At 35.1% G+C, this 25,133-nt stretch overlaps 1 protein-coding gene across 1 annotated transcript in view; it reads right to left on the bottom strand.

Annotated features, from left to right (window-relative positions):
- Window positions 1-24,533, bottom strand: part of LOC129759539 (uncharacterized) — a gene marked incomplete at its 3' end in the record, with an annotated part of 32,195 nt that extends 7,662 nt beyond the window's left edge. Inside the window, exons 1-3 of the mRNA XM_055757005.1 lie at window positions 23,854-24,533; window positions 23,631-23,798; window positions 22,442-23,473 (exon numbers count right to left, since the gene is read on the bottom strand). Of these exons, the coding sequence (XP_055612980.1) occupies window positions 22,442-23,473; window positions 23,631-23,798; window positions 23,854-24,533 (1,880 nt within the window). The remainder of the gene's footprint in view (window positions 1-22,441; window positions 23,474-23,630; window positions 23,799-23,853) is intronic.
- Between the last annotated feature and the right edge of the window lie 600 nt (window positions 24,534-25,133).

Raw genomic sequence — 25,133 nt, 5'->3', positions numbered from 1 at the left:
GCAAAGGACTCGTCCAAGGGGGGGGGGGGTTCGATATTCAAATTAAGCTAAAAAAATAACAATACCAAAAATAAACAACAAAAACAGGAAAGCAATTTCTAACACCGTTTCTCACTCATGATTACCACACAAACTAAAAAAAATGGACTGATAAAAAACAAAATTTTCAAATCATATCACAATGAAAGTTTAAAATTTTCGGTAAGTCATTGAAATTTTTTTTCAAAATGATGTTCTTTATTCTGAACTAGAAATTTCTTTCAAAAGAATTTCTAAGCTAATTTAAAATAAACGTTTCCAAAACACAGAGCTTAAAAGAAATCTGAATTCTTAAATAAATGTCCAATCAGGTAATAAACTAACCATGATTAGTTGTTAGGAAAATGATAGTAACTGTTGATTTTTTTTTCATCTTAATTAAAATCTTTGCTTCATTTTCATCTGAAAGGTTGATTGATAATTACTGCTGTAGTATTTTGAATATAAAAAAAAATTAATCGCGATTAAAAATGTGAATTTTCGATAACTAAAAATACAAATTTAAACTCAGGAGAATTTATTCAATGATTGGCGGTTTTATTTAATTTGATAAAAAGAAGAATATATGTATATATTTATTATTATTCGAAAAGTGTCAGCGAAAGAAGTTAGAGATTTATAGAAAAATCCTCCAGTTATCAAAATTAATGGCTTTAAAAGTTCATTTTTAAAGTTCAAAATAATAATTTCATGTTTAATTATACTTACGAGGAAATCTTGGGATATTGGTAATTTCGGAAATGATCAATGAAAACTGATAAAAATTTAAAAATATAGAGTTTCAAGTTACAGCAAATATTTAAACAACAAAGCAAATACAAAGTAAGTTAACATTTCGCATTACAATTAAGTTTAAAGTTGCTGCTACAAATCATGTTTTAAAGTTTTTAAGAGGAATTCAAAAATCATGTTCGATTAATAAAAGACGATTAAAGACGAAAAAAAAATTATCGAAAAGTATTTAAATCTTCAATCACATGTTTTAAAGTTTAAAATTACAAGCTCTAAGTGTTTTATCACTTACGATTGAAATATCGGGTCCTGGAAAGAACAGAAGGTTGAAAATATGTTTTCTTATTAAAAATTTAGATTTAAGGGCTTATGTGTCAAGTACAAAAAAATTTAGAATTTAAAAACAAAAACAAATTTGTTAAATTTTTTTTTAAATTTAAATTGGTCGACTAAAAATTCGGCAAGTCAAAAAAATGTCTGAGCCAAAGTCGTTAGTTTTGTTTCTGTGACAAGTGTACCGTCGTTTTCGGTTGGAAATCCACTTTCAAATTGGCAAACCCCATCCTGTAACATCTGAACGTGCTCCTTCAAACAGCCCCTCATCTCTCATCTTGATCCGGCCCCAAAATTCTCGGTCCGATTCCGGCTCGATCGCTGCCCACCGGAGGCTGTGCCTCATTTTCGCGATCCTTAACATCTTTGTGGTGTGCGCTCTTGTTGATTTCTGCGTTGGACAGCTGCTTAAATACTTCGATCCCCGAAATCATAGCCTCGATGAGGAGGATGACGATTAGGACATGGAGGATGATGATCGTTACGAGTCAGATGAATTCCCTGAATGGATTTATGATGTTTCTTACTTGCCGAATACGAGAAAGGAAATGACAAAACGATCAGTTTTCTACAACAGTCTAAAAATGTTTAACAGCCTGCCGCAGAATATCAAAGACAGTTCAAACATAAAAACTTTCAAGAAACTGGCAATACAACACGTTAAACAGACAATTTAAAATATTGACTAATCCTAAAAAGGATCATATGCTTGTGATGAAGATCTGGCGAAATACCAGATATAAAATTGTACGGTGATGGAAATACGCGGGAGTTAGACAAACAAGTCGTACAAAATTAGATAAAATAATGCAAACAAAATTATCCATTGGATAAACTGTCCCTCCCACTTCTAAAGAAGCGTATGGGGTGGAGGAAGGACCCAATTGGGCCTGTGGGACCATCACAAAAAAAAAACTTGCCAATAATTCCACTAACGAATGCAAACGTCGTTCTGGCAGCGATTCTGATGATTAGAATCTCGGGAAAGCGACCGGGTTTCATTTACGTGTTTCGAATGTTTTGCTTGGGACAAATGGGACTGTTTTGCTGTTTGATGCTGGAAACTTTCAGCATGATAGAGGCCCCGTTGATACTTGGCTTTGTCATTTTCATTGCTCTCCTAGGCGTGGAAGCTTGGATCGCTGGAAATAACCAAAAGATATTACTTCGTGAAAGATGATCCCAAACCGAATCCGAGGAGCCCAATTTTTAGATTCAAAACACTGTTTTTAATCATTAAAGTCATCCATTTATCCATAAGTTATAAATCGTAGCAACATTCTAACTTAAGGTTGCCAGAATTTTTTCAGCACGTATCCGGGCCGGACAAACCGGGCAATTTTTATATAAAAACCTGGCAAAATCCGGGCATTCGATTTCAAATTGACGACCATAAATCCGGGCAATATCCGGGCAAATTTTGTCAAAACTCAGAAATTCCTCAACAAAAATCAAGAAAAAAAATGAAAAAAAAATTCTCATCACAACTCATCGATACATTTTGAACCGTATTTAAGGCTTCCAAAAAACCATTCATGATTATTTTCATAAAACTTGCTCAAAAAATTTCGTTTTGGATGTGTTTGTTCTTTTTTTTTTGTTTAATTTGCCAAATAAAGTAAATAAATCAGGGCAAAATCCGGGCATTTTTCAATGAAATCCGGGCAACCGGGCCGGGCCGGACTGTTCTTAAATTCAATATCAAATATTCGGGCAAACCCGGATAAAACCGGGCAATCTGGCAACCTTATTCTAACTAGAATTTAAAAACAAACAACAAATCAAACGACAAAACATCATTAGATGGTGATCAAATTTGCCGTTGTGTGGATAACAAATCGTTTCAGTGTTCTGCAGATTCCATCATGGCCATGATTTCGCGGTCCTTCTATAAGCTGATGTGCTACTTGGCGGTTGCCTTCAACATCATGCTGGTTCTGGAAATTATAACTCAAGTCGTATTGCCCGCTCACCATAGTGAAGCAAATGTCCTCGCCAGCCCCTGTTTGGCTAACCTAATCCTGGCTGCTTCTGATTTTTGGAGTGTGTATTTGGAAAAAATCTTCATGGGGGGGTTAAACCCCTAAACCCCCCCGTTCGCACGGCCTTGGTAGGCATTAAGATTTTTGAAGCCATTGAAGTGTTGCATATTGCCCAAGTTGATGGTACTTTACATGAATTAGCCAGGAAAACTTATATGCGGCTCATTTTTATTAAACTAAACAGTTTTTTATGATTCAAGTGCCTTAAACTTTGGTTTTAGGATTTAATGAGCTTTCACGGAATTAAAAATCATAAATAATTACCATAAAGATCTCACGTTTAACTCCTATTTATAATTTTTTTTTTTCTTCAACTTAATGGTAAACTTTCTTATGTTAAAGTTGTTCGACAAACTCGAAGATCTTTTACAATTTCAAACATTGCTCCCTCAATTGCTGAACGCGCAGAAAATAGAACAACTTTCAACTGGTGGCGGCAGCGGCTGCTGACTTTTTGTCAGCCCGCAGCAGCTCAACTCCAAGTAAAAGGAAGCAACGAATGATGTCGAGGAAAAACTTTCTAATGAACGATTGCAAACAGTTTTGTTCCAACCAAATCCTCTTGGCTTGACTGGGTCTCGGGCGGCTGACTGACTGACAACTCTGACTGTGAGTGTGTATGTGTATAGGTACGGAAAAGTGGAGCAAAGTTGAGTTGGAAACTTTTTTTTTCGAGCAAGTAAAGGCTTAAAGCTCACTGTACTGCTACCGGTACGACCTTCTGCGAACCAAATGGTTGGGCGGTTGAGAAGATGAGTTGGCACTCCCTCTCCTTTTACTTTGTAACACTTAAAGCTGATATTCAAAACTCATTAAAAGTGAATCTTGAACGAGCAGATGGAAGCCTGGGTTCGCATAAATTTGTTTTGAAGTATGAATTAATAGGACGAAGTTCGTTTTCTACCGTGTTTAATTTTCAAACGTTATTGAAACTGGCAGATTTCAATGTTTTGCTTTTGAATCGTTCTACGAAATCCATTGGAAAGGTATTAGTCGGGTTGCTAGTGAAAAAAAATCCTAGAGTTGAATCCCTAGCAAAGTTTCTTAATCTTACCAAGAATTTCCGATGAACTTACGAGATACGGATATAGCTGCAATGGGAATGTTTTCCCGCCAAGCGAACCATAAATTGTAACCTAGTTTTTTCCTGGAACCTTCACATTCGGCAAAAAGGATCTGAAACGGAACCAGTTCGTAGGAGAAAGTTCAACCCCAGTAATGGTAGTTACAATCTGAAGCAGCCAGAGAACGGAGTGAATCAGTTTTTAATTTTTAAAATTAAGAACCTTTTGCTTTAAAATAATATTTCAAACCGCCACGCCTCCACTTCCGCTTGGCGCCACACCCACTGCACTAGGGAAAAAGTACGCGCTCCTTACCAAAAAAACCGGATGGACGAAAAATAAGAAAAGCACATCACCAGCCAGGGGAGTCATAAATAACACAATCTTAGCTCGCATACATCCAAAAAGGGAACATCCACACGTCCGCCCACACACATCGCTCTTTTTATCCGAGCACGGAGCACAGACAGAACAAGTTTTCTTCGAAAGTGGGTTTTTCATACATTACATCCTGTTTTTGAACCCGGGTTTTCGAGCAACGTGGAAGCCAAACTTTGGTCGTAATGCCGAGGAAATATAATGTGTGTCTGTATGTGTGAATGTGAGTGGAGGAGTGCGGAATTTTCTGGCTAAAACAACTTCATTCGTGGCTGTCCGCCTTTTTCCGACTTCCGGAACTGTTCGTGTCTGTGCTAACGTGGATGAGGATTCTAAGTTGCTTGCTGGACTATCAGTTTTCCACGGGTGGGTGTGAACTGAACGAGTGACGTTTAGAGAGAATGTTATTGGGCAACTTTTAGGAAACCTTCCATTGTCGCTGATGTTTGATACTGAGCTTAACATATTGTTTGTCGGAGCATTAGGGCATGAATGAATGTCTAAAAGTGTAAAAGTGGCAAAATTTAATATAAAATCAAAACTAAATCTCTTGAAAAAGCAGAGTTTTGCATAAGCGCCTTTCCTCAGCATGCTGTAAAAAACAAATCTATTCTCAATCTCTATGAATTTTTTTTGACATTAATGATTTTCTTCTAAATCCAAAATTGTAGTGTAAAAATGCCCTTGTATTTTCAATTCAATTAAGAACATTTAGTTTTAAAATTATTTTTTGAATTTGAAATTTAAAAAAAAAATTAAAATTGTTCAAGGGAGAAACATTAGTAATTGAACAAGTACCAGATTTTTTTTCAGATATTTATTTTAAGCTAAAATTGCGTTTTCACATTTCATGTATAACTAACTGGTCTATTCTTACTCGTTTATAGTTGCCATTTCAAAAGCTTGATCAACAAATATTCAAAAGCACATCTAACTCCGTTCTGAATATGTTTCTGTTATCCCCCCTCACTTCCCTTAATCTATATATATAAAAATGAATGTTTGTCTGTCTGTCTGTTCCCTATAGACTCGGAAACTACTGAACCGATCATCGTCAAAACTGGCATCTGAGGGTTTTTGAGGCCGGGGATGGTTTCTGTAATAGTCAAAACTCCATCCGACTTAAGGAAGTAGAGGCTTCCATACAAAATTTGTAGTTTTTCGGAACAAATTAAAGTCATGACATCCATTTTCTTGAGATTTTTTTTTCCTTTGGGCGGTTTGTTTTTCGTCTCTATGGTCGAGGCGTCGAGAGCCGACGTCGCAAAAGGAAAGTGACCCAGGCATAGCATACTGATCAGTAGGAATATTTTGGCGCGTATTTCTCAACCAAGCATATTTTCTTTGAGGGGTTTGTTTTTCGTCTCCATGGGCGAGCAAACGTCGTCGCAAGAGGATGGTAACCAAAGCACACTGTTCATTGATTGCTGGAAAATTTAACAATAAGGCGCCTGTTTCTCAAACACGTGGGGCGATATGCAACCTAGATGTGTTTTTTTCTTGCTTATTTGATTTGTACATAGCACGTGGTAATAAATGACGCCTAGATGTGACACGGATTGGTATTTTATTAATCGAATCAAAATCAATTGAAAGATTTGCTAAAATACTTCCATATTTAGTTCGTGTTAATGTAGGTAGCATTCGACTTTTCATTCAAGGAACATTAGAACATGTTCAAACGTTCAACTTTTTCTGTTAAAAAAAAAATTAAAAATTAGGTTTTCTTCTAGAAATTGCTACTTCGGCCCAAATACACAACTGAAACGAATTTAGAAATAAAAATGGGAGCTTTTTATTTTAAATAATTCTGAAAAAACCATTGTACTTTTTGCTAACATACCAATTCAAGTACGTACTTAACATGAAAAGTGTTTTTGTGTTACATGGCTGCATAAAAGAGAATTTTAATCCGCTTCGTTTTTGAAAAGCGAGACTTTAGAACCGATATTCAACTGGACGCAAAATTTTTAAAAGAAATTTTTAGTTTACCCTTAAAGTGTTAAAAACAATATTCCTCTCTGTCAACTTACACGGTGGGGCAAGGGCAAACGTCGAACTTTTAAGAAATTCATCTTCAAAATGATTCAATATGTTGGAAAGACCAGAAGGGGTATTCCGAATGTTGGAACTGCAGCGGATATTGAAAATTCTTAAATGTCTTTGTAAATGAAGGTCATTCCCTTTGAACAGCATTCGTTAAAAGTGGAGTAACAAACATAAATTTATATTGCAGGAATACTGCAGAGGTATCCGTGAAACTTGATAAAACAGAAAACAGGAATTCGTATTAAATCCATTTTAAAGCCATAACTCTGACGCATCTGTAAATAAGCTTTGCATTGACACTTGCCCCAATATGCGGGACAAATGTAAACTTAGAAATTTGTTTTTAACTAAATTTTTGAAAATTTGACTTTCAAAGAAAAAATAAAACAAACGCTGAGAACTTATTTAGTGATGCAACTGATATTTTTTTAAATATTTATATGTTTACCGTAGTAAATTTATTAAAAAAAAGAAATTTGCACTGTATTTAATACATAACTAATTTAATATATTTTTCATTACCATGATAAGTGCTGTTTGGGTATTGAGCCGGTTAAATTTGCCTACCTTCTTCAAGCAGTGGGGGACAAAATTGAAAAAGATGGGAGAGCTCCCATGTAAATTTAAGATAAAGAGCTTTTCAAAGAAGGGACGATATTTAAAAAGGTGTTTTTGGGTACAGAGTACAAATTTCAGATCTTGAAAAACGAGTTAAGAGATCAGTAAATAATATATACAATCTTTAAATTGCTATTCAGAACTGCAGCTGCAGCTATCATTTCAAAGTTGTTGGTTCTGAAGTATGATGAGGTTTGATTTAAAACAATGCTCTCTAAAATCTAAATTTTAATAATTTTTTACAAATTACATTTATTTCCGGAAGGTGTAGCAAAGCACAACGGGTCAGCTAGTTCAATATAAAACACAAACAATCCACCATCGGGCAATAACAAATTGTACGATGTGGCTCTAGTTACCAACATTAATGCAGATTTATACTTTTAACATATATTTGAAACAATTTGTTGCAGAATATTTTCTTTCTCCTTGATTTTCAATTTTTCAATTTAAAAAGAGTATAAGCATTTTTACATCATTTGAAACAATGGAATCATCTATGAAGTCCATTATCCAAAAATTACGAATGTTGTACAATGTCAAATTTGTCAAAATTTATGCAATGCATTTGCATTTTTCTTAAAACAAGTCAAATAAAGCTATTGACCAAAAGTTTGGGATCGACCCGCAGTATGGTGTATCAGTCAAAAATTTGAGACCAGTCTTCGTAAACATACAAATTTATTCCTATGTCAACAAACAACGTATTGCTGATATGGTAAGTAAATTTGAATAAATTATTAGTTGTACTTGCTTTGTTGGTCGAATCCAAACAAAAAAGCGATACCTCATGATAGGGCTGTAGAAATAACCGACTCAGGAGGGGTTTGATGACTGATTTTGATCAATGCTTTTTTCTCATCAATGCACGAATTAAAAAAAAAATTAAACAAACTCTTTTTAAAACTTATGAATATTCATTTTTCTTCTTTTTTAAACTATAAGCTTTTGTATTAAATAATTAATTTAGAAAATTGGTCCTAAACCTAAAAGGTGGGCTGAGTTTATATAATAAAACCTTAAGTAACAAAATATGGTATTCGCACTCATTTATGGTAAAATTTTTTGAGTTTGTTTCAGAGTTTGGTAGATCAAACTTATAAGATTTGAGTTTAAAATTAGTATTTTTAGGAGGGTCTTCAATTTCTTAAAAAAAACTTATTCTATGCTAAAATCAAAATAGCCCTATCTTCCAAACTCTTTTGCAAGTTCAAAGATTTTAACAATCGAAGAAAATAAATAAAATTTTCAAAATTCAAAAAAGCGATACAAATTTTCTGGATCGAAATTTGATTGAAGCAAACGTGAACCAAATTTATGATTTTAGTATGAAGATTTTCTTAAAAAAAAGCGCAATGAATTATAATTAACAATACACTAACAAAATAAAGAATTTTGTGAAGATTTTATAAGAGAAGAAGAGGTATTTGTTTCTTTTATAGAAAATATTTATCATAAAGAATCAATTGCATAATAATAATCCTGTGGATGATTTTTTTTAAAATAAAATAAGGTTTGTTTTCATTAAACAAAACTCAGAAAATGTACTCAAATTCTACTTTTCATTTAAGATTTTCAGCTGATTTGTGTCAACTGATGTACTGTATAAACTAATAAATATTGATCAAACATTTTTAATCTGGAAAGTGAATTGCTAAGCAAATTTAAAGGTTCATGATCCCTGAAATTCCTCAAAAATTTTATATTAATCGTGAAACTCATTTACAAGCTAAATATATTTCTGAGTTTAAAATTGAATTGAATTGAACTTTGAATCTGTTTCCGATTTCTTCACTCTTCTGAAATGAACAGTAAAATACGATTACCAAATCTTAAATCCAGATAAGAATTTGATTAGCCAAGTTAAAGAACCATCTTTCATGAGTCCACAATTTAAATTATGTTGTTCTTATTTAATCACAATTCATTATTTAAGTTATTTATTTTAATCTGTATTTTGAATCTGAATTAAAATATGAATTTCAAAAATGGATCAAAATCTGAGTTTTCAATTTTGGAATGTCATTCTGAAGCTTTAAATACTTAAATATTGTGTAAGAAATAAAAACTACGGTAAACTACCATAAAAATATTGAAAATGCATATGATTTTTGAAAAACATGATTCAAATTTGATATGGAATGCAAAACACGCCGCTAAGAAATTCCAAAAAAATAAAATTTAAACCAGGGTTGTGAAGCTTCTTTTAATTTCTAATTCTTTATGATTGTTTGAACTGAAAAGCAAGAATCCTTAACTGGATTTAGGATTTGAATACCACAATATAAATACAATCTTGTTTATGGGACTATGGAACCTGAACCTTTGAATTGGGTTTAGTTTAATTTGAAATCCATGATTATGAACTTAAAATTGTGAGTGTAGACTAAAATACCTCGCTTGCTTTTTTGGACCCTTAATGGGGGGTGAGTTAAATTTGGTTTATTCTTGCCGCCGTGGAAAACAGTGAATTTAATTGCCTTGTTTTATTAAAATAACAAAATAATGTATCAGGACTTTTGTAATATGCAAAATATCTCACACAACAACTCACGAATAGCTGAACGATGACAAATTAAATTCTGCTGCGAGAGCTCCCGAAAAAATTTTTTTGACTCAATGTGTATCGATGAAATTGGTAATTCAAGTCTCGAGCTACCGCTATAAAGAGAATCAAGTGTTTTGCTTTAAAAATATTAAAAACTTTTAGCTTCTTCAACGGTTTTATGGCATACAAATTTTTCCAGAGTGTTTTTAACATTGTAATTACTGTTAAAGTTTTGAGAAGCCGGTTAAGCATTTTTATTTTATAAAGTATTGCTAAGCAATTATTTCAAAATAGTTTTTATGAAGGATGAAAAGGAAGTCGTTCGCATTCATGAGAATTTTCAATACAAAATTTCCGTTGATTGGATTTAATATCAGAATCAAATGAATCGGTCTTAAAATTTACTGAGATAATCAGAAGTCAGAAGTGAATATTATCAAAGAAAAATACTAAAAATGTTCTTAATTTATGATCATAAATCGAAAGCATTTCTCGTGTCTTGTTTGTTTTGATATAATTTACCGGATTAAGCCGTCAGGAGTCCCGAGGCAATTTTTCTAGGGTGAAGGGGGCTAATTTGTTTTTCATTTTTGATCAAAAATATTTCTGCAGCAGTCTGTAAGTCAAAAATTGTTTAGTTATTCTTAAAACCAGCTAAATTTCTGCTAAATAAAATGCAAAATTAAAATACAGATTTTTTTCTTTCATTTTGTTTCGATTTTTGTTTCGATTTTTGTTTCGACCATATTTTATGGTATTCACGACTGTATATCAACGTTGCAGTTCGCAAACAGTTAAAAAAAACTTATCCATTACAACTGTGTTCGATGTACACTCTTGGGCTCGATCTCGCGAACATCGGCTCTGGAAGCAAGTGATTTGCCAACTGAGCTATTTCATAAACTCAAATAAATCAATCGATTTACACCATTTCATTATAAGAACCTGCTCCAACTTTAGCAAAAGCATTATAATATTCAATCAAATCTATGATTGTGTCTCTGAGAAAACTAGCTACAATTCTGCTTGATTTCTCTTTTTTTTTCGGGGAGATTTTTCGGCTTGCAGTCTTGTTTTTAGCAAAAACGACGTATTGATTTACGTTTCCAAGTTATGGAGGGAAACGTAATTTAATACGTCGTTTTTGCTAATAACAAGACTGCAAGCTGAAAAAACTTCCCGGAAAAACATATTTCCAGTCGAATTTTTCTACCACAAAAAAGCTTGTTTTCTCAGAGATACAATCAATGATTTCAAAACTGGGACATCGAATGTTGTCAGATATGAACTTAAAAATAAAAAAATAAAAGACCTTATTCGTTATTTGTTATCAGATTTCAAAAATCTCTGGATCAAGCTCCGTACTAAAAAAAAAGAATTTGGACTTTTGATCAACCGCAGTCTTAAAACTGTGAAATTTAGAATTCATCTCAAAATAGTGAAAAAATTTATTCTTTAAAAAATCAAAGGATATTTTATAAGTGCCTCATAAAAACTTTGATTTGTTTAAATATATTTATTTGTCAAAAGTTTGAAGGTATGGTTGTTACTTAACGAATTTTTCGTTTGCTTCACCCATAAAAGGCCTTAAGAACCAAAGGGGTAAAAGTGCAAAACTGTTAAATTTTGAATTTATAATGCATAACGGTTTTTCATGTTTCAAACAATATTTGGTAAATTTTTCAGTTTTATAACATTTTTCCTTCGAACTTTCTTGCAGTGCGTCTTCTTGAAATCAACTTTGATGCACTTAAAACTTTTTTTTCTCTCTCATATGTCACTTGTATAGCGTACTATCTAATGTGAATAAAACTGTTATACCCTATATATAATTTCTTAATTAATAATTAAGAATTTATGAAAAAATTTCTTTAGCCCGTTATGGAGGCATCCAAGGAAATTTTTCATTAAATTATATGTTACACATTCGAGCCGGTGGGTTTTTTTTTCAATAATATGTATTTCACATACGCTGAGTTAGAAATCCTTAATTATTTTTTATTTTCGGGGCCCCTCGTCGCAGTTTTTGATTGCATAAATTTTGAACTTTGAATATAGTTTGCTAGTTTTGAAAACTGTTCATAGCAAAACTTTTTTTTTCTTCTCGGGGGGCATTAACCCGGGAGGGGGAGAATTTCCCCCATTGCCACCCCCCCTGCCGTTCCTGGCGTTGCTCTTGAGATAATCTTTGTATATTTCAAAAGCGATTGATTTAGTTACAATCAAATACAATAAACTTTCAATTTGTTTCGGAGAATCTATATATCTATATATATAAAAAGTAATTTCCGTTTGTTTGTTCGTTTGTATGTTTGTCTTCAATAGGCTCAGCTGCCTTAAGAGCTAGAGAGCTGAAATTTGGCATGGATGCTCATTAGGACCAGGAAGGATGAAAAATGTTTTTAGATTTTCGGATGACCCCTTCTGAAGGGGGTCGTCCATAGAACACAAATATTGTTTTCGCGATATTGACGTTACTTTTCGTCGGATCGTGTTGAAAATTTGCACATGAGTGTTTTGAAAGACGAGCAATCGATTTCAGGTGTCAAATTTTGTGTAAGGGGTCAGCCAAAGGGGTAGTCCATATTAACTGTTCGCTGTTTTTGCAATATTGATGTTATTTTACATCGTATTCAGATGAAAATTAGTACACGATAGTTTTGAGTGACGTGCAATCGATTTGAGGTATCAAATTCGGTGTAAGGGGCCGGCAAAAGGGGTTGTCCATATTAAATTTTCAGTATCTTATACCGTATTTGTTTTCTCCCCTCGATCAGTGCTCCACCGTACCCGACAAAAACAAACACAAATCGTCGCCAGTGTATTGCTACCTCACTCACTCACACGCTCTCTCGCAACACTGGCAAAATTATCGGTGGGCCACCGTCCGTAAGCAGAACTCCGACAGATCAAAACCAGTGCAACACCGTCCGAATAAACAAACAGTTTGACAGCACCTAGTGGTGCACCAGTGCAACACTAGTGCAACACTCGGCATAAACAAATACGGTATTAGTGATATTAACGTTTTTATACATCGGATTGGGGTGAAAATTGGCACATAGGAGTTATTAGGGACAAACAACTGATTTCACTTATCCAAACTAAAATCAGAGGTCGACCAAAGGGGTCGTCCATATTAACTATTTACTGTTAAAGCGATATTGTCGTAATTATATATCGAATTCAGACGAAAATTGGTACAGGAGAGTTTTGAGAGATGAGCAATGGATTTCGGGTATTAAATTCAGTGTAAGGGGCCGGCAAAGGGGGTCGTCCATATAAACCTTTCAATATTTTTGCAATATCGTCGTTATTTTACATCGGATGGGGATGAAAATTTGCACACGGTAGTTTTCAGGGACCAGCAACCGATTTCATATGTCAAATGTTTTGCCAGGGGTCGACGAAAGGGGTCGTCCATATAAATTAATTTTTCACTGTTTTTAGCAATATTGACGTTATTATACAATGGATTGCATTGAAAATTTGCACACGGGAGTTTTGAGGGAAGGGCAATCGATTCCAGTCATCAAAGGTTATATAAGAGCCCCCGAAAGGGGTTTAGCTTTTTGGCAATAATTGCGTTGTTATGCAATGATTTAGTCGAAATATAAACAAGTGATTTTTTAGCACGGTTAATTGATTCCTGATTTCAAATTTAGTGTCAGACGATAGACAAAGTGATCGTCTAATATTTTTGCAATTATTATTTAACAATGAATTCAGAAGTGCATCTGGAAAATGCATGGCAATTGACTTTCATACAAACTGTTCATGAGATATTCCAAGTTGAAAGCGAAACGGAGTTCGTATGGGATCAGCTAGTTATTTATAATATTGATTTTTATTTGATGATCCATACAAGTCTCGTTGTGATTATAAAAACATCTAGAAAATAAAACTGTTTTTTTTATCCCGTAGAGTGTATATACAGAGGGAGAATGGAAAAGGGAAAGAACTCTTGATGATCATTATCAAAATTTGACAATCACTGTACAATTTGCAACAAATTGCAACAATTCGCACAATTTATTTCTCTCTGAGCACTGATTTCTCTCATTTTAACTCAATTTTACTCATTTAGTCGAAAAATTAATCGTAACTAATCACAATTTCAATCATTGGTTGAGAAACTTGCGTGTTCATTGGCGAATCTTCTCTCTTCATATCAGTCCCTCGATATTCAGTAATCCTGCATCAATAAAATTGAATAAGCTGTATGTTGTTTCCTTTGTATATTTCCAGGTAATTTCACGCGGATTGATGGCCAAAGATCAACATTTAAGGTATTAAAAACTAAATATTATTTTTTTTAATGGGTTAAATTCCTATAAGAAAGAAAAAAAAACTAAATGTTATTGGTGTTGAATAGGCATCCTACTGTTACGAAGACTTACAGTGAGGGGCAAAATAAAGTGTCCAAATTATTTTTTTTCAATTTATTTTTTTTTCTGGTTAAAATTCAACGAAAACGCATCGTAATCATTTTTAAAATATTGTTTATTATGTTCTTTTCATTTTTTGTTTATGTTACGCTGTTAAAAAAAAAGTTTTTCTGATAGAAGAAAAAAACAGTTAATATTCCAAAAAAACAGGGGCAAAATAAAGTGTCCAGATCAGTACAGCTTCAAATTAATTCAAACTGAAGGCAAACAAGAACTATTCAATAATGGGTATGGCCACCTTCGGCCTTCAACACCTCCTACAAGTGCTTCGGTATACTTTCAACAAGGTTGTGCAAGTGTTGTGGGTCGAGTTCCTCCCACGCATGCTCCATGGCATCAAAATAAGTATTTTTAATTTGTCACACCAGTCTTATCAATCAGAGCATCGGGGATGACCCACAGATTTTCGATGGGGTTCAGATCAGGACTTTGTGGGGGCCATTCAAGGGCTTTTATGCGGCAGGAACGGGAAAATGACTTCATCAGATTGGCCGTATGCTTCGGATCGTTATTCTGCTGTAAAACGAAGCGCTCTTCGAGGCCCGTCTTGATTAGGGATACCTCGAGGTTTTCCCGCAGGATATTGGAATATGACTCAGCTGTCATGATTCCGTCATTTTTTACCAAATTGTCCATCCCACCCCAAGAAAAGCCCCCCCACACCATCACGTTACCTCCTCCGTGCTTGACTGTTCCTTGGATATGGCGATCTTGGGGCTCCTAACCCGACTTGCACCACATATGATCCCGCTTCTTTCGGTTGAATAGCTCGAATTTGGATTCGTCGGCCCACAACAATGTTTTCCAGTACTCGAGCCGTATATCGACGTGTTCCTTGACGAACCTGAGCCGCTTAGCCTTGTTCACCTGGCTGATGAAAGGCCTTCTCACTGCGATCTTTCTATGGTACTTCTTTCCATGGATGCGGCGACGGATAGTACAACGCAATACCGAAAATTGGAGCTCTTCCTGTATCTGCCGGATCGTTATTATTGCTTTTTTCTCCACTTCAAGAATGCTTTTCTTGTCCGTTCTGGCATCTGTCTTGGGTTTTAGTCCTCTTCCTGGGCGATCCATCTCCGATCCGAACGTATTCATCTTCTTCATGATTTTTGATACCGCTGTCTTGCTGATTTCGTAGTGCTTGGCCACTTCCCAGTGCGTTTGACTGTTATTTACATTACGAACAACCAGTTTCCGGATGGACAACGGAATGGAACCAGAAATTTATGCGTTCTCCATATTTTACAACTTATTCGAATGCAGACACCTGTTTGAATACTCCAGAGCCAAGCCAGTTATTTATGAAACGTCAAAATACACAAAACAAACAAACTCGAGAGGCCTAGCGATGGAAACTTATCGAAATTATATTGATTTTTGATTTGGACACTTTATTTTTCCCATTTTTTTTTTGGAAAATTAATTGTTTTTTTTCTATCAGAAAAACTTTCTTTTTTACCAGCGCAACATTAACAAAAATTAAAAAGAACATAATAAACAATATTTTAAAAATGATTACGATGTGTTTTCGGTGAATTTCAACCAGAAAAATAAAAGAAATGATAAAAAAATAATTTGGACACTTTATTTTGCCCCTCACTGTATATCGAGTTGGGCTTAAGATAGAAAAATTTTACCTATTACAGCTAAATTCGTTCATTAAACAGCATGAAAATTGGAATGAAAAATCTTTAATTTCTTTTGAACGCGCCTTTGAACATAAATGTAAGAAAATGATTGTACCTAGTGAAATTTACCCTATATCCTAACCAATATCATAGAAAAACTGTAAAGAAAAACTCTCGAATGGAACATGCTGCAATGAGTTTTATTTCAAATAATAATAATGAGAAATATTTCACAAACTTTGAATGAGTTTTCGTTTAAACCGTTCCTGTTTTAAATTCAGGTTCTTTCTTCATTACCCAAACCCGGATGTAGCCAGAAACGGTAATTTTAAATCATTAAAGCCAAAAGGCTCTTGACCTCCTCCGTTGTCCCCTCTCTATCCAAGCAAAGCGAAAACCCATCAAACAAAATCACACTCGGGGAAAAAGGGGTCTCGGTCACGATATGGTCCGAAATCAATTTCGGCTTCATCTTTTCTGATTTTGGGAAACCTTATGGTGAAAAGTTTATCTTCAACCCCGGCAAAAAAGAGCGTAAGGAAGGAGTAAAAAACCGAGGAGCATCGCCCATCGGATTCGAGAGAATCCAATTTATATTGGCCCCCTGAGGGCCACCGGGCCACCGCTCTATGGTCTATGGTTCCAGCAACGGTTCGAATTCGATGGATCTGGCCGGTTTTGTTGCTCCGGTTCAACCGACAACAGTCGATCGAAAACGGATTCATTGATTCGGAAGGGCCTTCAGGCGGACAGAGAACACGTACTGTCGGTTTCGGAATAATGGGTTCTTCAAAATAAAAAGACCTTTTAAGGTTGGGAAAATAGAATGGAAATAAAATGAACTTGTAGGTTTTTTTGAGGGGTTATCCATTAAACGCATACTTTAAAGATCCCTCTCGCTTATTTGGAAATTTTCAATAAATATTGAATGATTGATTTTTAACATGCAGAACTAACATATATAATTCCAATATTATGAGATTTTCGATTCGAAGATACTTCTGGGTAAGTTTTACAAAATCTTTCGCACTGTGCAACGTTATCTGGCACAAATCTGCCACAGGGTCCTTTCAAATAAACTACTTGTGCCAAAAGACAGCAGCAGAGCCCCGTCGGTAGCAGAAGATTCGCTTATACAATTTGTTCCGAAATTTAATCGGGGAAAAGTGAGCGCAAAATTTACCCTGGGAATAGGTTAATCTTCGGTCCCTTTGCCAGCCCATTTTGAAGTGTAGCTGCTATGCTTATACCTACAGCTACAGTTTAAGATTGGAACTGCCTTCTCACTGATATTCAACGTTTGGACACCCCTAGGCGTTCCAAAGCCGTTCCTCGTCGTCAGCCATCGTTCCCTAGATTCCCTACTTCTGGAAAGTGAAGTGAAAGTGGAAAGTGAAAAACCAAAAAAAAAGGTTTGCTTATAATTTCATTTTGGTGAGCCTAATTTATGGTGATTTTTCGGTGAAGTTTGGTGATCCGATGGTATTTTGATGGATGGTGGCATTTGCGGATGGCTAGGTTGCTGTTTCGGCTGATCAAATATGCACAAATTTCCCGTTGGGCAAGGGCAGGATCAAAAGATGGATGACTTGGGTCAACTCCCATGGGAGCCGAAAATAGCGAAATTTCTCGTAAACATAAAAGTGAAGGCGAAAAAAAATCAATCTACGAATTTGAAGATGAAGATTTAGGAAGTATTGGTCTTTTTTGCAGGAAGGTAGGCAGATTTAATCTTTTCAGCGATTATAAATATACACATTTATATTTCATGCTGATAGTGCGATAATGTTTCTTATATAAATTTGATTGATCACTTATTATGGGGAAAGACATTATTTTTAACACCATCAGCAAACATTTGAAAAAGCTGAAAATTTAAGAGAGAATTTAAGAGCTAAGATTAGAGATGTACCGAATATTCGGTCGGCCGAATATTCGGCGCCGAATACCGTCGAAAAACCGTTAAGCCGAATATTCGGCTCACCGAATAGTTGAGCTAAGTATTCGGCCGAATAGGCCGAATAGGCCGAATATCGACTACAGACATGCAAAATTTTGGATAATTTATAAAATATCCAAAAGTAATGTTGTAAAAGCTACACAATCATAAAAACTTATGGTTTCAGCAAAGCATCCAAGGTGTGACGGCGTATCTTTCACAGAAGGTCGTACATTCTCTTGTTCAAATATCGCTTTTTACTTTGATTATAGTATATTCCAGATTTTTCATGATATCTTCATGCTTGCCCATAAATCCAGTAAAGATTCCAGATAAGTTTCCAGTTTTTTACATTAAAAACTCAATAGAATATTCGGCCGAATATTCGTTTGGCCGAATAGTTGAAAAGGTCAATATTCGGTATTCGGCCGTTCGCCGAATACCACTATTCGGTACATCTCTAGCTAAGATTAATGCCTGGTACACATTAGGAAGGTTTGACAAATTCAGCAAATGACCATATACGTTTTGAGTGCTCGTTCCAAATCATGATATTTGCTAAATTCAGCAGCAATCAAAAATGATTTAGGGGTGTTAGAATGGGTTTTAGGATTTTTAGTCTCCCAAAAATGACAAAAAATTCAAGAATTCCACAAACAATTCCAAACATTACAAGACATACATACAAATAACCCAGACAACCATTTGGTGGGTATTTCGAATTTGCAACGCAAATATACGTGCAAATATACGTGTAAACATATCGTATATAATGTAGCAAAACCAGTATATACATATCATTTTGGAGGCCATATAGGTACATTAGCAAACATATTCTTGATTTGGACGACTTGTCATGCGCATCATTCACGACTACCCTGATTCTTTTTGGAATATACTATGACAATTTACATCATAATATAGATGATTGAGGTTGTAATATACGACATTTTTCGTAACAATATAGAAAGTTTGACGACTTATTTGGTCGTCTTTTGCGACTTTAGTGCAGGGCTCTCATTTTCCGTCAGTTGAATAAAAATAAGATTATTATTTTTTTTGTACTTTAAACCAATTGGTTTATTCATTCCAAAAAATAATAAAATTAAGATTATTTCAAAGAAATGCGTTTTTTGCTGTCAAATTCAAGTTTATATCGTACAAATTAATTATTTCCCTGATTGCTGATTTTTTTCAATGTTCATGAAGTTATTGTTAGTACCTGGACTTGATCCCCTGACCATACGATCTTCAGTTCATGATGGTTCCTCGACGCTATCTGGAATATATAAAATCAAGGGGATTTGCTTCAAAGGCATCAAACCAAAAGCAAATCGTATATTTCTATAACTTAAATCATTTGAACCGTAGAACACGACATCGATGATCTAAAAATAGTCCAACATTTCGAAGCCTCCTTTAATACGATTCCAATCATCGATGTCCCATTATCTAAAACGATTTTATTGAACTTTTTTGTATTCTTTTACGATTGCCACCAAATACGTTTTACGAAAATCAGACATGCGAATTAATTTGCAAAGGTATACGATTGCATGCACATTATTACGAATTAATGCAGTTATATACGTTTTTTATTTCGAATTATTTTATGCATAGCACGACAAAATCTCTCAGCCACGGCTGATCACCGTATTTCGGTCGTTTCATGGATTTTTTGCGAATTGTCGTACACAAAGGTCGAGTTCATATGTACATAAATACGAGTCTCTCTTTTTGTCGTAATAAAATCATGCAATGCTTTTAAATACGATAAAGAATATGCATGGACCGCACATTGTAGGTGCAGATAAACGAAAATCAGTATAAATAACATTCTATACGATGTAATATGTAAAAGAAAATACGACTTCTGTTTGTCTGGGAAGGTCCTTGAATCCAAAGGGGAATAAGTAAAGCTTGCCAGATTGCCCGGTTTTATCCGGGATTGCCCACATACAAAATTAGGGAAATTTTCGGCCCGGATGTCATTGAAAAAGCCAAATTTTTTGACGAAAATGGTTGAAAAAGTATATTTATTTCCGGCAAATCAGTCCAATTGACAAATTTTAAATCAAACGCCCGGATTTTGCTTAGTTTTTACATAAAATATCCAAGATTTGTCCAGTCCGGATACGTTATGAAAAAATTCTGGCAACCTTAGTATAAGTTCATGAAAGCTTTTTCACGAAAACACGCTTTTAATTTGTTGTGTCTGGTCAACTTACATACATTTTTCAAAAATTTGTTTTTTCTTTCGAACCTAAAAGTGTGATACAATTTTAAAAATGCGAAAATATCACCAAGCATAGCTTCAAATATCAAATGTTGTTTGCAAAAAGTTGTGAAGCTTCAAAAGTTAAAGGTTGAATATCTCACACTGAGTCCTCCATTCTGTTAAACCTCTTCAGAAAGATTATTTTTATTAAATCTTCATTTCAAAAAAAAAAAATTGTTTATTTGAGCATTTTGATTTCCGTAAACCGGGGCAATATTGATCATTATTTTTAATATTTTTCGATTATTTTTTCTGTTAAGTGGATTGTGGCATGTTTCATATTTTTAAAACCAGTACTGGACTCCTATGAACGTAAAACATGGTTGCAGAAATTTATTAGACAACTTTAAATTTTATTTAAAAATCGGATTTTGCCTCTGATTAGAATTTGATGCTTTGGGGTTACATTGATCAGTCTGTATTTTGACGTTTTAAACAATTTTGTCTTGATAATAAAGGATAAAAAAAACACCTAAATAATATTAAGAAATTTTAGTTTATCTTTTTTTACCTTGCTTTTTAACGTTTTCTTTTAAAAACATTAATATAATCGAAGAAAGGACCATTACGGTGCATACATTTAGGGGAAAAAATAAAAATAATTGCTTAATTGTTTGAGCTACAAATACACATGAAATTTTACCTTCACACATTATTTTTGGCCCTCCCACTATTTCCGTTTAAATTTTTGCTTCAAAGTTAATTATTTAAAAGGAATGGATAGGAATTTGTTTAATACGGGCTTACGCTTGGAAAATGTCCTTATTTTTCAAATATCAAAAATTTATCACTAAATGACTATAAAAATTGCACTATGATTATACATATAGAAAGAAAAAACGTATATTTTTCACATTCAACAACCCGTTTGCTTCTAAATGATATTTGGTTTCATCAGGTGATCTGTTTGTTTGCGAGCTTTGAAAAAAATAGATATTTTAAGATTTTGAAATAATATTTTTGTAACAGATAGAAAATTCAAAAACAAACCCAATTTTGCCTATTTGATACTCAATTTATTGGCTTTCAAACGAAGAAAACAGTTTTCAAAAGTTCAAAGTATAAACTGAGTTATTGATGATAATGTGCAAAAATTTATTGTTGGTCAAAGTTACCCCGTTTCACGGTACTCAAAGTTTGGAAAAATTGGTTGATTTTTCTAACCTTGAAAGTGTTTCAAGTTTCTAAACCAAATTCGCAGGTTACCCGAGAAAATGTGTCAGTTCTTTTATCTGGAAAATCACAAAATAAGCTTTAGGTTAACACATTGAGGATATCAGATCTAAAATTCTGAGTTAGTCTTGATACATCTTCGCACCTGAAAATTATCATATTTTCAAAGACATGGCCGTAGAAACGGAGGGGATTTCGGGGATTAAACCCCCCTAATGAGGGTCCAAGAAAAGTAAGCAAGGCATTCTACTCTATACACAAAATTTTGAATTTGTAATCAATTTCGTTGGATTAGTAAGGTTATTCGAAATTAATAATCTAGACTCAAAACTAACGCCAAAACATCGAAAACCCATCCTATGTTCAGAGTTCTGCTACAGTTTTTAAAAATTTTCGGACATGTATATCGAAATTCAGTTCTGAACATTAAGTTTTCTTTGTCTTTAAACTCATTTTCCAAACCTGAAATTGTACCCAGCAAACATTTAAAGAGGTATATCGCAGGAACAAAAGATTTATTCAAACAATTATACCAGATGAAAAGATTGTATTAAACTTACCAAAATAGCATATAGCTACAAAAGTGGAGGCGATATATCTACAATGACAAGATTCCAACGATTCGATTTTCCCACAAAATGCAAAATATATGATTTTAAGTAATTTGAGTAAAATTTAAAAAAATTCCCTCGACCGAGATTTGAACTCCAGTCCTCCGAATTTGCAGTCTGGTATCTTATCACGATCCCAACTCATCAGTTGAATTGATCCAATATAGCTCTATATATGAGATTTTCTTTTTATTTATTTATTTATTTATTTATTTATTTATATAAAATAAAATCATCTGACATGGGTGTCTTAATGATCATCTTAATGTTAGTTGTACAAAGCACGATAGTTTTACTCAACTTCGTAGTTGAACACTTAATTCAGATTCAATACGGCGTCGAAAGGTTAAAGTGGATACATGAAAGTCAAAGATAGTATAATAACTAAGGAAGCATATTTTTGCTGAACGAAGAGGGTCGTTGCTTCCATAACGCGTACTTCTCGGTTCCAGAGATAACCAGTTTCTATTTCGTAGAGTTCGTTCTGGCGCATAAATATTACAGCAAGAAAGTAGCCAGGGGCAATCAATATCGTTCCGAAGAATTTTTGCCACGAACAGCGATTGACCGATGGAACGACGATCCGACAGCGTATGAAGTCCAAGCAGGGCACAACGTTGTGCGTATGGCGGTAAATTCAAAGGATTCTCCCAGGGTAGCTCTCGAAGAGCGTAACGTACGAACCGACGTTGAATTGCTTCAAAACGTGCTGTCCATGCGGCTTCAAAAGGCCACCATACAAGATTCGCGGATTCCAGTATTGATCGCACCAGACAGCAATACAGAGCTCGCAAGCAGACCGGATCTGTGAATTCTTTGCTCAGACGTATGATAAATCCCAGCATACGGTTAGCCTTCTCGAGTACCTTAGAGTAATGCCGCTTAAAAGTCATTTGACTGTCCAACAAAACGCCAAGATCCTTAATCTCCTCAACACGATGCAACTGCTCGCCCATAACATTGTAATCATACACAAAGGGATTTTTCCTGCGCCCAAATGTGATAATACAGCATTTCGCAACACTCAAAACAAGTAAATTGATAGCGCACCAGTTCACAACTGTGTCTAAGAAGCGTTGCAACTCGAGGCAGTCAGATTGACTGTTTATGACTAGGAATATTTTTAAGTCATCCGCATACAGCAAAACTCCACACCCAGTGAGCAACAAATTGATGTCATTACAGAACAGCGTAAACAGTAAAGGACCCAAATTGCTGCCTTGGGGTACCCCGGACTTTGGAATTAAGTCAGAACCAATTTTAACAGCCAATCGACGATCCGTTAGGTAGCTTCTAATCCACGCGCACATTCGTTCGGAAAACCCCAATCGATGCAGTTTTTTCAGCAGAATATCGTGGATTACAGAATCAAATGCCGCCGAAATATCGGTATATATCGCATCGATTTGTTTGCCGTCATCCATATTTGATATGCAGAAGGATGTGAAAACCATCAGGTTTGAAGTTACCGAGCGTTTAGGAACAAATCCATGCTGGTTCTCAGAGATCCAGTTCCGGCAAGCTGAAAACATGACATTGTTGACGATCTTCTCAAATACCTTCGAGCAGGCAGCTAGCGATGTGACACCTCTGTAGTTAAGAACATCTTTTTTGTCACCTTTTTTGTATACTGGGCACATAAATCATTTTTTTCCAGATGGCAGGGAATTTTTGCTGTTCTAGAGACTGATTAAAAATACGCGTAAGAGGTTTCACCAGTACATTGCGACAATTTTTCAGTACGCACGCCGGTATTCCGTCCTGTCCGGCTGAAGTCGAATTTTTCAAATTAATGATAGCTTCTGAAACCATTTCCTCGCTAACAGCAAAAACATCCAGATCGAGCACATCGACAGGTAGTCGTGTTACGGCAGCATTCGATTGACTGGCAGATGGCGACTTATCTGAAACAACACTAGCGAAGTGCGTCGCAAAAAGATAGCATTTTTCAGCAGGTGACTTGGCAATACGGTTGTTCAATTGGAGTGTAGCTGGAAGCCCGGACTCCTTCCGTTTGGAGTTCACAAATTTCCAGAACTCCACTCTGAGTGCGATCCACATAACGGCGATAGCAAATTCGATTGTATATTCGGTATTGCTTAGTCGCAGCGTTCAACTTGCTTTTGACGAATGGACATCTGGAGTTGCTAAACTTCCGCAGCAATTTCGAACGTATTTTTTTCAGCCGCTTCAAGTTAGCATTAGTCCAAGGGGGTCGGAGAGGAGGTCGCACCAGGGGAACGGTATTCTCAAAAGCGTCATCCAGAATTGCTCTCAATGTATCAACAGCCACATCTACGTCAGTACAACTTCGAATGTTAGACCAGTCAACTCCAGACAGAATACGGTTCATGGTATCAAAATCCGCACGATTGAAGTCACGAGCTGATGCATCGAAATTCTCAACAAAATCGATGGGACACGGGAATGAAATTTCGAACTCCAAAGGAGGGTGGTACCCTTCTATAGGGACAACGACATCGCTGACTTCGATTATGGGGCTAATCAAAATAGAATCATCCGAGAAAACCAAATCCAGCGTACGATTTTGAGAGTTTCGTATCCCGTTTCGTTGACTCACTCCATTGAGTGTCATTCCATCCAAGAGTGAAGCACTAGCTGTATTTATCACTGAAGCAATCACTTCCATCTGTACCGTTGAGCCGTCAACACGTACGCCGGAGCATCGTATCGTTGCTGTGTACCTGCAGGAACATTTTTACATTATTTATTTTTTCCTTACCTGTTTTTCAATCAGCACTTTTCAGTGCTAAAATTATTTCTATTTTCTTTTATTCATATTTTTCTCTTTTCTTTCCAGCATGGGGAAGTCTTCGGCCGGCTCAAGGGCCGGAAGAAAACGGATTGCTGAACCTAATCCAGGGCCATCTGCCAAAAAAGTTGAAATTTCCAATTCATTCGATGTCCTTCATAACATCGGTGATGAGGAAATATTCATATTTAATTCTGATAAGAGTACTAAGAAACCTTCTTCTTCTTATACTCTTAAAAACGAAAAGGTTCCACCAATTACGGTCACGATTCCTGACTTCAATGCCTTTCGGAAAGAAATCGTCACTTCCGTCAAGGATGTGAAGATTTCTTTTCAGATCGGTCGAAGGGGAACTGCTCGTATTTTGGCGGAATCTTTTAATGATTTTCAAAAAATTTTAAATTATTTGAATAATAAAAAACATCAATTTTTTACGTACGACACTAGAAGTGATCGTCCATTTAAAGTTGTACTTCG

Source organism: Uranotaenia lowii, unplaced genomic scaffold, assembly GCF_029784155.1.
Source record: "Uranotaenia lowii strain MFRU-FL unplaced genomic scaffold, ASM2978415v1 HiC_scaffold_186, whole genome shotgun sequence".
Classification (NCBI taxonomy): domain Eukaryota; kingdom Metazoa; phylum Arthropoda; class Insecta; order Diptera; family Culicidae; genus Uranotaenia; species Uranotaenia lowii.
Note: the sequence above shows the minus strand (reverse complement) of the source record. Positions and strands in the feature narration are given on the sequence as shown.